This window comes from Rousettus aegyptiacus, unplaced genomic scaffold (genome assembly GCF_014176215.1).
Source record: "Rousettus aegyptiacus isolate mRouAeg1 unplaced genomic scaffold, mRouAeg1.p scaffold_m13_p_5, whole genome shotgun sequence".
Taxonomy (NCBI): Eukaryota; Metazoa; Chordata; class Mammalia; order Chiroptera; family Pteropodidae; genus Rousettus; species Rousettus aegyptiacus.
Window position 1 is genome coordinate 4984809 of NW_023416308.1, and position 13517 is coordinate 4998325.

Sequence of the window (13517 nt, forward strand, 5' to 3'; positions counted from 1 at the left end):
TTAAATACCAAATACTTAATGTGGAATGATGTGTTTTGGCTCAACTATGGCTTTGGGATCTTGGGTATCTTACAGACCTGGGAATGAATCACTGCCTTTCCTGCCACACAAACTGCAGAGTTGAAGGTGAAGTTACAGAAAAGGTCACTCCTTTCTGAGCTGCAACAGTATCTTCTTCAAATGCTAAATGCTGTTAGCAATGCCTTTTGGACAGGAGGAGGCAATAGGCAAATCATGGGGGATGACGCTAATGGTTAGCTATGAAGGTAGAAGCAGGGCCCTTAGCATGTTACAGAATTAAAGACTTCTATAAAGCTGAGGCTTCTGTTAGTTTCTAGATACTAGGAAATGTTACATAACACCTAATAATTTAACATTTAAATAAGAAGGTAACAGCAATTAAAGTTCAGCTATCTGCTATCTGATGTGTACCTATTTCATATCATTTCACATACTGGCTCTTTAGATTAAGAGAAATTTTCTCCTTGCTTACAAGATTAAGGTGTATGTCTTTGACCCAACCCCAAAGACAATACCATTTACCCTCCGTTTTCTTAACCCTTCTATAAAAATAAGAGCTGGCCTTTACTAAAATGCCAACCACCCTCTGTAGCCCTGGCTCACACTTCTTTTTTTTTTTTTTTAATGAGAACATAATTCTTTTGAATAAGCCTGCCAAGTGGAGAACTGTCCCTTAATTTCTGAATACTAATTATATTTTCCCCAACCTACTGTTTAATTAAGAAATGATCTCTGAATGGTAGGACAAGCAATTTTTTCTTTTTCTTTTCCACACTTTTGCATTTTTCGGTAATAAGTGCATATCACCTTTATGGGAGGTTTGACAAAAACTATTTATATAAATCCAATTAGAACTACATTTTATACTTACATTCAGTATTAAAGCTATTCAATATATTTTACTGAACATTTTCTATGTGCAAGACATTGTGGTGAAAGGCAGCTAAAGGGATTTACATGTAAATCTTTTAAAAGATTTCCTGCCCACAAAAACTTAAAATCAAGTAGTAGTGACTGGTAAGGGAGGGATGTTTAGAGAGGTTCAAAGATAAATGGCTATAATAAAACAAAGTAAATATACACCAATAAAAACCAAAGAAAGCAAGATAGATCAGATTACATCTAGCTCAAAGAATCAGAAAAGTATTCTTGGAAAAGAGAAGTGTCTGACAGGAGCCCTGAAGGATAAAAACATGAATTGTGGGGGAGGAGGTTCAAGAGACAGGCATTTTGGGCAGTTCCCTACAATTCTGACTAATATGGATAAAGTAAAAAGTGAGCTTAGAGCTCTAAGAGCAGAGAAATCTGACCTCCAGGTAAATGCCTTTTACACCCCTGCTAGGAACTCCTCACCAGCAATCAGCCCAAACAATGCACTTGGCAGAAGTTAAGGCTTTTCAGAGGTCCCCAAAAGGAAAGTGCTGGCCTGAGGCCACTAAAGTCCTCGTGGCCCACTGACTAGTTCAAAAATGCTAGATTCATTTGCTTTAATTAAGGGGCTTTGCTTCACTATTACCCTTAATAACTAAGAATTCATTCAGCAAAGATCACCTAAGTAAAACAAAGTTTTAAATGGTCATTTCTGACATGAAAGACAATGTATACACACTGAGCAAGGACCAACAGGTTTTAGAGTCAGATCTAGGTTCAAATTCGAGCTCCAAGATTAGGTGTCCTTGGGTAGCTCTCTAAACATTAGGCTTTTCCACCTGTAAATGGGAATAATATCATGGACATCGCAGGCTGGTGTGAGGAACAAGAATAACATATTAACAGTGCCTGCCTGCCACAGTGCTCAGCTCACAGCCAATATGTAATAAAGGTATTCCTCTCTTTAAGAAAGACCAAATAATAGCGTATATACCAGCCTAGCCTGCAGCAATCAGAGAAAAGTCTTTGATCAGTATTTTTAGGCTGCAAGCACTGGTCTGTGGACACAACCAAGACAATTCCCACAGATAATGTATAAAAGATGAATGGGCCATTCATCTTTTCTACTCGCACATCTACCACCATTCAATATTCTATTAAACATTTAATAGTAACATTTTCAAGCACTAAGGAACATATATTTGTCTCCAAAAAATACACACACACACACACACAAAAACTTTAAGAAATGAATTAGTTTCCTTTTTCCAGAAGTGACTCTGAAGTAAACTTATTTAACAAGTATCTCTTAAGTGCCTGCTGCCTATTGTGTGCCACAGTTCTGACTTAGAAATTGCTCATGTCAAAGGGGAAATCTTATAACAACTAGTAATACATAAATGGGCCTAACCATTTCCTTAGGTCACTACAATAATTGCAGCACCTCTATCATGACTTTATCATGACTTTCCTATCTTTCTTCCTCTCTATATTGTGATCCCCTCTTCCCCCTTCAGAGCAGAGTCTCTTTCATACTGCTAATCATCATTTCGTTCCCGGGTGCTGGCCTGGTTCCTGGCACCTGGCAAAACATTTCTCAATTTCTGCTGCACGCTGAGATTACCTGTGGAACTCAAGCCCCACCTCCTGAGTCACCATGCCCAGAGTGAGCCTGGGCCTTCTGGTAAAGTACAAAAAACAAACCACACAGGCAATTCAAATGAGTCCCACTGCCAGAGCAGTCAGGACTTAGTAAAAGGCCAGCTGGTGCAAGCATTCCAAGAGCCAATGATTCTGCTTCTGAAATGCCTCTTGCACAGAGCAATTCCATTTTCCCTTCCTAAACTTGACCCTTCTCTTGCATTTCCTAATCCAATTAATAGCAGTCCAACCCACTCACACTTGTAGGCTAGAAACCTTAAGGAAGCTTTTAGATGCAAGATATCAATTTCAATTCCACTTTCTCTTTCACCCTCTAGGTCCTGTTGATTCTGTATGTCTGCCATGTGTCTGAAGCCCAACTACTTTCCAGTGCCCTAAAGACCTTTCTAGCTTAGACTACTTCAGTAGCTTCCTAGCTGGTGGTCTTTTGCCTCCTGTTCTCCCATTATGCTATTATTATTTTTTTTTTAGACAAACTGCTATATCCATATTACTCTTCTAGTCAAATATCTTCCATGTATATAAACTTACTTACATGCGTAAAAACATTCTCTAGGAGGATACACAAGAAACTGATAACACTGGTTTCTCTTGGGAGAACTTTGCAGCTAGGAGACTGGGGTGAGAGGGAGGCTTCACTGTGCACCCTTTGAACACCTTTGAAATTCCGTACCAATCCAAGTGTGCTGCCTTTTCAAAACAACCAAGCCAACCCCAAAACAACAAAAGCAAAAACACCTATAGCTTCCTACCAAAAAAATAACCTTTTAACATGGCAATTGTGACCTTCAATCTAGTTTCAATCTAGTTTCCAACATCAAGTCTCAGCTGACCTCCCATCCCACCCTACCAGCCCAAACTACTCTCTAGCCATAAACAACTGTAGTTTAGGGAATCTTCTGCACCTTTGCTGATGCCTCAATCCAGAGAGCCTTACCATTCTTCTCATTTGCCTTGATTTACCCATCTGTTGAGGTTCCATGCTTCCACAACACCTAATGTGTATCTACTCTTTTATACTATTCCTATATGTGCCTTCCCCGCCGACCTATGAAACTTCAGAGTTGGAAATCTCTTTTGTTCGTGGTCTTCTCCACAGTACCTGTCAGGGACTAACAGGACCAGTAAACAATGAATTCAGTTGACTGTACTGAAAAGTTAGAATACCAACACTCTGGTATACTGGTAAACCATCATCTGAGAACTCCAAAAAGAGAATGACCTATTATTTCATCCTAGATTTGCACAAGGTACTGTGCCTTGGGTGGAAGCTGGCTGGCTGAAGGATGCTCCTCTTCACAGGCCATTAAAAGGCTCGATGAACATATTCACAACTACAGGGGATGATCTGGTGAGGGCCAGAGGGGAGGGCGGTTGGAGGGCTGGGAGAATGGGGTGAAGAGTTAAAGAAGTACAAATTAGTAGTTGATAGATGGGGAACATGGCACAGGGAATGCAGTTAGCATTAATGTAATGGCTAGGTGTAGAGCCAGAGGAGAGAAAGAGCAATCAGGGGGATCATTTTATAAACTATATAAATGTCTGACCAATATACTGTATACTTGAAACTAAAACTAAAAATTAAGGGGGGGAAAAAAGCCTTAATGGAAAGAGCCTTGAAAAGCAGTCTGGGGATGACACACCACTCCCAGATTTCTTTGCCACTAAATGGCTGTAGGACACTGGCCAAATCACTCCTCTAAGCTTTAGTTTTCTTATCTGTGAAATAAGGGCAAGAGGAGAAATTCTCTCAAGGTTGCTTTTTTTCTAAGATTCTGGGATTCCAAGTCACAATGCAAGAAAAGAGCGTCTGTTTTAACCACCTGACTAAAATGTTCTAAGTTTTTCTCCTTTAAGCCTATAACAAAACAACTATTTTTCTATTTCAAATTCTATTAAAAGTTATAGATTAGTACTAACTGACTTCAGTAAATTCAAATGATCTGTAATGTATTCATAAAACACACTAACCTTGTTATCCAAAGACCACTAATTGTTCAGTAAAGTCAAAGTTGCCACTGAAGAACCAAGAGAAGTGGATTTTTTCAATGCACACATAAGACATCCCTGGTTTAGACTTCGTTATTTCATAGAAACATGATGACCATATTACCAATTAGTGGTCACCCTAGAGGCCATCTAGAGTTTTCAAGCTCTTATGCAAATAGCTCAAATCTATTTTCTTTCTTTTTTTTACAGTAGAAAAGAAAAACTTTATTAGAAGAGAAAGTACTTTCAGATGTGAAAGTGGGCCTGAGTAAGAGAAGCGTGGCTCAAAAGGCCTCAGATCTATTTTCTAATTTAAACACTGATGTGAAAACAGAAGCGCTTTTTATTTGCTTCATTCAGTACGGCTAACCTTTTGCATCTACCTCAAATGACAGCACAGACTAATTTCTGATAAGTCAAAAAAACTTGCTAGATAATGGCAGCCTTGAAAGATCAGAATGATCGTCACAGTAGTACAAAAAGAAAAAAAAATCCCATTTCAAAATAGTCTTTTAATGAGTAAAAGAAAAATCAGTGCAGAAATGGGTTGGAATTGGCCTGAGTCAAAATAGTACTGGCTCTAACAAAAAGCACTCTTTGTAGTAAGTCACTTTTGTAGTCTCTGGCAAAGTTTTTGCAGTCATTTTGTAGTCCCTGAGGTTCATACCAACAATTCAATCGATTCTAGAGCTATTCACCAGCTACAAACTTATTCCCCTCAAAAACAACTGTTTACGAATCTCGCGAATTTATAAATTATTAAATGTGACAGACTTAAGATCAACAATAAACTTATTGAGACATACTGAACATTGCAACTGCAAAAGTATGAAGCAGTTATAACCTTTCTGGAGGGACCTAAGCTAACATTTACATCAGAGGCCTTGCGAAGTCCATAGCCTTTGACTCAGGAACAACTACTCACTCTGGTGTTACTTGTAACAGATAATTGGAAATAATCTAACTGAAAATAGAGGACTAATTAAAGTATGGACTATAGATGCACTGAAGTATGATGCAGTTAACCTTACCAGTATTTATATTATACAAAAATAGCATTACAGAGCAGAATATATTTTAAACCCGATTTTATTTAATAATGTGTATACATACAATTGTATATATGCAAAGGCTGGAGGAAACCATACTGAGTAGAGTTATGAGTTACAAGTGTTTTATATAATGCTTTTCTGAACAGGTGTTACTCTTATAGGCACAAAACAAAACCATTTATTTAAAAGCACCAGACCTGCAAGCAGGAAACTTAGGTTCAAGTCTCAGCTATGACACTAGCTGTACTGACCTTAGTGATAAGTCAACTTTATAGATGAGGAAACAAGCACAGACTAAGTGAAGATGAGTTATTTCACAGTTAAAAGATCAACTAAGGTAAAACAAAACACGGAATAAAATCTAAAGTGCTATATAAAGCACTGGTAAGGTGAACCATGTTTTGTGTCAGATATTGAATAAATCCTTAGGAGAAACAGAGTGAAGTTCTTTCACTCTTTAAAGAAAAGCTCCCATCACCCCCTACCCACCCAAAATAGTGTTTGGGATCTTATTCCAAAGAATTTAGCATCTTTTCTTTCCTAAAAATTTAAACTTAATTGGAAGAGCTGTGCCACATGCCAACTCAAGTTTAACTGAATAAGTGTGTGTTATCAGCCCAATGCTCTCTGTTGTGGTCAGCTTTTGCAAGAAGTCTTGATTTATGATGCAATTTTGTGAATTGTGTGAATTGTTTAATCATAGAAAACAAATGGTTTTAAATCTGAGAGAGATGGAAAACTATCAGATTTTTAAAATATTTAACAACTCTCAAATGAGAACACTAAATTTTTATTGCTAGTGACCAAAAAAAAAAAAAAAAAAAAAAGGATCCAGGACACCACTTCTTAAAATGAGACCCAAAGTTAAGACTAACTTTGAAAGGCAAACTGACAATGTTTTTCAAATGGCTAAAACTTCTGGTTTGAAAAGTCGAAAATTTCTTTCAAAAGAAAATACTCTTAACTTATTCTTCCAAAGCATTTTTCCTGGAAATTCTGAACCTCAGGCCCCAAGTGAGGCCTCTCTAAAAAGGATGAGGACCTACACAAAATGAGCTTGAGGTTTAGCCTGAAGTTGACATATGTGTTTATTCAAAGGACATGGTTGTAGGTCAATTACTCTGAGCAGGCATAGTGTTTTTTGACACACTGGAGTACAAACTCCGTTTGGATACTGTTGCAACCATTCAGGTTATGTGTTGCTCAATTTCAAATAGCAGTGCTAAAGTTCAGGGAACAGGCCTCCTTCCATCCAGGTCCCCTCACTCCCACGTAAAAAAAAGGCTCACCATAACCAGCTAACATTTGTTTCCTACCCTCTGCCATAATTTATAACATTTTACAAAAATGTATTTTCTAAAAGGTATAAAAAGTCATTCTTTTAAAATTCATTTTCTTGTTCTACAACAATGATTCACCTATTCCTTGAAGAATATTAACAAACTGAGAAACTGGAATTTAGGAAAATTTAAAGCTGAACTCAAGAATCTCTTTTTTAAAGACAGGACAAAGGAAAAAGTAGCTCTGACAGTATAATAAGAAAATTACTTCTAAAATAATGTGTCTTATAAGAACCTATGAAAAATATACTATATTTAGATAAAAAATGAGAAAAATATCAGAGAGCAGGTGTTTAAAAACAAACAAAACTCCTCTAGTCAATAACCAACTAGTCAGTAACCTTTTTGTGGTCAGTGGCTTCTTAAATCTGCTGTTTCTATGACTCCTAGAAGGCTCTTTTACTAAACCCTCACGCCTCCTTTAATATTCCACCATTTTCTCTTGAAAGCACATAGAAGCTATGAGATCAGGTGTTTTTAAAGTACTGATGATCCTAGAAATTAGAGGATTGTTGTCATTTAAAAAATATTTCCCCTTGGATAAAACAATTAGAACTATGTAGAAATATATTATAAAAACTATATTCCTCATAAGTTACAGAGCTACAGAATGACCTAACAATTCTATTTGTAGGTCTATATCCAAGATAACGGAAAATGTATGTTCACGTGAAAGCCTGTACATGAATGTGTCACAGCAGCACTATTCACAACAGCCACAAAGTGGTAACAACCCAATGTCCACTAGTAGATGAATGGATAAACAAAAAGTGGTATATCCATACAATGGAATATTATTCAGCCCTAAAAAGGAATGAAGTACTGATATTACAATGTGGGTAAACATAGAAAATATTATGTTAAGTGAAAAAATCCAGACACAAAACTGCATATTATGATTCCATTTACATGAACTGTCCAAAATAGGCAAATCTACAGGGTAAGAATCTACTTTCTGTTGAAAGGGGTTGAGGGAGGAGAGATTGGGGAGTGACTACCAATGGGTGGGGTTTTTTGAGGGGGGTGATAAAAATGTTCTGGAAGTAGTTGCACAATTTTGTGAATATATCAAACACCACATTTTTACTTTAATTTTTTATCTTAAAAAGTGAATGATATGGCAATTACACAACTAAATTTTTAAACATTCAATCGGGGTCATGTCTGCTGTCAACAAGTAGATCATGCTAAATTCTGACTTTCAAAAATTATGCTTATATAATATTAAGACTGGTTTCTTGACACAGCTTGAAATGTAGCGGAGGGAAATTCCACAGAGGACTTCTTGAAAGGCTGAAATTAGTGGCCATATACACTCTCCCAAGGTAACTACTTTGTTAAAAAGTCAACTCACTTTCAGATATAGAGGTTGTAACAAATACATTAAAATTATCATGACTATTGGAAACCACCAAATTCTACCTCATTTCTTCACTTCCTAAATAAAATTTTGATCTTTACATTATTCATTAATCTTTATGCCTTAAGACGGCTACTTTTGTCTGTGGCCATGAATGCGTCCGATCTCATCTGATCTCGGAAGCTAAGCAGGTTCGGGCCTGATTAGTACTTGGATGGGAGACCGCTGAGGAATACACCGGGTGCTGTAGGCGTTTAAAAAGAAAAAAAAAAAGACAACTACTTTTAAGACTGGCATTACTCACAAAAACACCTGACCACAATCCTGACCACAATCAAAATCAGATCCAAGGGCTATAATATGAAATTGTTTTCACTTCTTTTTAAGGTTTCAGATTAAATTAAGCTTAAATAAACATCCCGCAGTTTTATAAGAATTACTTAACTCAATATTCAGAGGTTACATGGCATAGATGATGCTGCCATCTTTAAAGAAGTAGTTTCAGTGAACTGTGGTTTAGTATGCAGGAGATTTTGTTGCATTTTAATTATGAGTCATAGAGTGAATAAAGAAGTTGTAAACACACACACACACACACACACACACACTCTCTCTCTCTCTCTCTCTCTCTCTCTCTCTCTCTCTCTCTCTCTCTCTCTCTCTCTCTTAAGCAGAAAAAGCATTAGGACAAACAGTACCAGAAGACAAACTGGTTTTGAATGTACCTATCTTGTCAAGAAAACCAGTGTTGTAACAGGTAGAAAACTGGAATGGGGGAGTCTTGGTGCTAGTCCTAGTTCTGCCATTAACTAGTGGAGTAACCTTTGCAAAGTCATCTGACCTTCCGTAGGCCTCCATTTTCGCAGCAATAAAATGAAAGAACTTGATTCCAAGGTTACTAAGTCTTACAACTCTCAATAGGCTTTGTTTCTATTGTTAAGTAGCTCAGGGCTGTGGGAGGCCCAGCAATTACACGGTATGCAGCTCTCATATTTTTGTGTACTTAGGCATCCATACGGAGTAATAAGGAGAACTACTAGCCACAGGGAAGAAGAAAAAATAAAAGTGCACATAGTCCTACTAGTACTGGTTCACTCTGGTTGGACCTAATAAAGAGAAAGCACCCTGGCCAGTGTTCTAGAAGATAGGAGTGGTTCTCATGTCCTACCACACCCAACCTAGTTGGTTTTTCCTAAAAGAAATCCAGTGGGGACTGTACAAAAATGTTGTAAAGCACCAAGTACGTTTAGTCACTGCATGACTAATAGGACAGATCAGTTATAAATTAAAGAAATAAAAGTTTTCTCCTTCTAAAACAAAAATAAACAAACAGATTTCATTCTACAGTCAAGAGTCCTAGATGACCACAGTGAGTTCCACAGATACTCAGCAATAAACAGTGTCAATCCAAAGAAAATGAATTATCTCTAGAATGAAAAGGTTCAAAGCACTGAGGTTCAACATAACACGGAACATAGCTTTTTAATAAAATTCCATTTACAACTCCAGCTTCCAGAGTAAAAAGCGATATTAAAGAGGACACTGTGACTCATTACCTCTTTCACAGCAAGACATAATCAGACCCGTGATGGCCTGGTGTCAATAAAATAGAAATCACCAGTATACATACTGGTCTGTGGAAGCCAAAGATATGAGGCAAACTCAGTTGTTTCAGGTGGCTCCCAAGATGGCTTTCCGGAAGAGCGCCTCCAAAGCAGGATAGTCCAACAGAACCTGTCTCCCCTTGATTTGCATATAACACATACACACATACTCTTTCTTAAAATGGCTCTTTGTCAAATATGGCCAAAGGGCACCTCTAGGTCACATAAGCAAACATCTGTCTTGTTATGCCTGGCAGCATTCCTTTCCGGAGGAGTACAGAGCTGTGGTCCTTAACCTGGTACCGGTGCATGAACCTCTAGATAGCACATGGATGGACTTCGTGGGATCAGTGAAGTCTCTGAAAAAGGAATGAGCCCTTGGGCAGTCAAAAATTGTCAAAGGCTATGAACCAGGAAAGTTAAGAACCATTGGTTTAGAGCCAGATAACAAAACAGAGGAAATCTACTGGAGGTGCCCATGAATAAGAGAGGAAGTAATGCCTGCTATTTGAGATGCAAAATAACAAAGGATGCCATCATTTCAAAACCAAAAAATATACATGTATACATGATCTGATGGTCAGAAGTCCTTGAGGGTCAGAGATCCACTCCTTTCATCCTCTAGTTTAGATGAGGAAAATGAGCTGACGGGCTCTAGCCCAAAACCACAGATCTAGTAAATGACAGCTGAGCACCAAAGTAGGCCAGGTTTCTGCCAGGATGGTATGTTTATACTTTTTTTCAGAATGGGTTTGACAAAAATTTCACAAATCTTTCACAAAAGCCAGCACACAGTAGACTTATCAGAGGAAACCTTAGTGGGTTATTATCCCCTACCTTGTTGCACTCTCACTGCAATTTGAAAAAGCAGCACAGGTCACAAGCTCATTGAGTGAAGTGGTTCTAAATGTAACGGTAAAAGACAGCACTTTAAAAAGATACCGAGTAAGGGTCAAAGAGAACTCTGAATGGATATGTAGGATTTCAATCTGCAAGTGCCTTGACCTTAACCTTCTAAGGAGGCTGTATCTGCCCTTCTCTAATTTTAAAGTTAACAACATGAGTGTTGCCTAAATATTAAATGACTTTTTCAACCCAGGTAATGGGGTCATTTGTAAATTAAACTGAGAACAATCTTTACAGTTCCATGTTCACAAACACCACATGTAGCAAAAATAATAGGCAACTATTCTGAGATCAAATTAAAAAATAATTATTGTCATGAAAAGTTACAGGACCATCTGCTCCGATGCCAAACTTTGCTTCAGCACATGAAATTTAAAGTAATCAAAAACTCAATCTCACCTGAGAAGTGAAACCAAAGTGACATTTGAACCCAAGTTCAATGACAGCATGTCCTTCAATTTCAAAGTGCTTTATTTATTAAAAGAGATTTCATGGCATACGATTCTACGGCATATATGTTATCTCCAAAGACGTACATTATGATAAAGTTTGTGAGTTATCTTCGGCCCCTTCTGCAAGCTATCGTCCCAGTTTCCCACCCTGAAAGGTGTAACTAGAATAGGCCTTCGAAGGGCACCTGTGGCCTGAAAGGCTTGAAACAATTCTCCAGGGGGCTGTCTTGGCTGCAGTCTAGAAGAGGGTTTGAGCATTCTATATTTTAGGTCAAGGAGACTCTCTTCCACCCCAAGTGACCTCAAAGGGACAAGATTAGTTTGGGATAATGCACTGCTAGTGTTTCTTCATCAAGCCAGCGGCCCCCACTGCAACTCGAGAAAAGGACTCTGGTCACAATTGAGGCGGCGAAAGAATGCGGCTGCTCAGCCTGGGGCTCACGACAGTCTGCCTGCTTGGGATCCCGACAGCTCGTGGCCGGGCTGTAGCGTCAGGAACGCGGGAAGAGGCAGGGATTCCCAGGACACGCAGAGCAAGCGGGGAGGGAGGGAACAAGAGCGAGGTTAGGAGCCTGCAGGTGTCGCCGGAGGGGGAGGGGACGAGGTCGTCCGGAGCTGGCACAGCCCAGTGACAGAGTGCAGCTCTGAACTCGATCAAACTGGTCCCATTTTCAGGCTGTATGACCTTGAGCACGTGGCTCGACAGCTCTACGCCTCAGTTTCCTCATCTCTAAAATGGGGGTTGGTCAAGCCGAAAACGCACCTCGGAGCGCTTGGCACCGCGCCGGGCACTGAGTAAGCGCTCCCTACTTGTGAGCTACTACGGGCTCTCTGGCTCCTCTCACTGCCGAGAGGAAAGGGGGAAGCCCGGAGCGGGGGAGTCCCCAGGAGGCGGGGCTGGGGCTGGGGTGGGGAAACCCGGGCCGGGGGCTCACCGAGTACGTCCGCTGTACGATGCCGGGCCACGAAGCACGCGTCGTCCCCGTAGCACGCACCCTTCTTGAGGAGGCCCTTACGGAAGTCCTTGCCGAAGCCGCAGCCGGCCGTCACCAGCCCGTAGTCGCCGCCGCCGCCGCCGCCACCGGCCCTGGGGTCGGTCTGCGAGAGGCCGCCGAGCACGGCGCGGGCCACCAGCCGCCCGTACGAGAGGACCGAGAACATCGCCGCCGCCGCCCCCCCGAGGAGGCGGGGGGCCCGGGGAGCAGGAGGACGCGGAGGCCCGGAGCCGGCTCTTTCCTCAGCCGCAGCCGCGCCGCTGCCGGGGCGCTCCTCAGGGCGGCGCGCAATCGCCGCCGCCGCGCCTGCCCGACGCGCCGGGCCTCGCACACGCTCTGCCGCGCGCACGGGAGCCAGAGCGAGGTCAAGGCCGGCGGCTCCTCCGCCTCGGTCCGACGGGGGTCCCGGCTGCAGCCACCGCTGCCGCCGCCATCTTCCGCTCCACTAGCGTGTTCCGGGCCGCGCCGGCAGCACCGCCCACTCCACGGCCACGCCTCTGGCCCCGCCCATTGTTCGCGGCTCTTGGTGAAGCACCGCCCCCTCGGGCTCGGTGCCCAATGCAGTCACCGAAGTCGAGCGTGCGCAGAGGGCGTGAACACAATGTTTTCTGGGAGTTGTAGTCGCTTTTTAGTTCCCTGCCTAGCATCCAGGACTTGTGAGGTTTTCCCCAGACGCGGGATCTAAGCTACCGAGTTAAGGTTAGCTGTTTGAAAGTTTTCTCTCCTGTTTTAACCATAGCTTTTAAAGGCTGTTGTTTTAAATAACCTAAAAGCAACTAGCATCAGGTCATGTATTATTATACTGTACTATATATATTAAGAAACTGAAGTACACAGCACTGTGACACCTCCGGAATTTACATACTGGAAGGGTTTAGGGACGGCATTCTGGAAAGAAGAGCCATTTTGCATAGTATTTAGGAAAATTCGAGAAAATGTTTTATGTTTCTATTAAACTAGGGCGTTTGGGGTGGGGTAGTGATGGAGATACAGGCACCGATCACTGCAGATGCCATATAGAGGTGTTTCAGACTTCGTAGATGGTTCTGCCAAATTGAGAATAAAAAATTCCAGGCCCAAAATTTATTTGCACCAAAGCTTAATTTTCTTAGGGATCTACCTGCTAAGCAGATCTCCCAGTCTCTGGCTTGGGTGCCCAGAGAGATCATGCAGTAGTACCAAAGACTTGCAAAGACGACACCTTTTCTTCTTTCCTTCTTGTCAAAAGGGCAGCCCTTGGCAAGAGAGACGGCTCCCTATTTTTTT

The 13517-nt window shown here is 40.9% G+C and overlaps 1 protein-coding gene across 1 annotated transcript in view; it reads right to left on the reverse strand.

The window, feature by feature from the left end:
* Positions 1–12696, reverse strand: part of PPTC7 (protein phosphatase targeting COQ7) — a 34249-nt gene extending 21553 nt beyond the window's left edge. Inside the window, exon 1 of the mRNA XM_016149673.2 lies at positions 12192–12696. Coding sequence (XP_016005159.1) covers positions 12192–12417 — 226 coding nt within the window. The 5' untranslated portion in view covers positions 12418–12696. The remainder of the gene's footprint in view (positions 1–12191) is intronic.
* Positions 12697–13517: the final 821 nt, after the last annotated feature.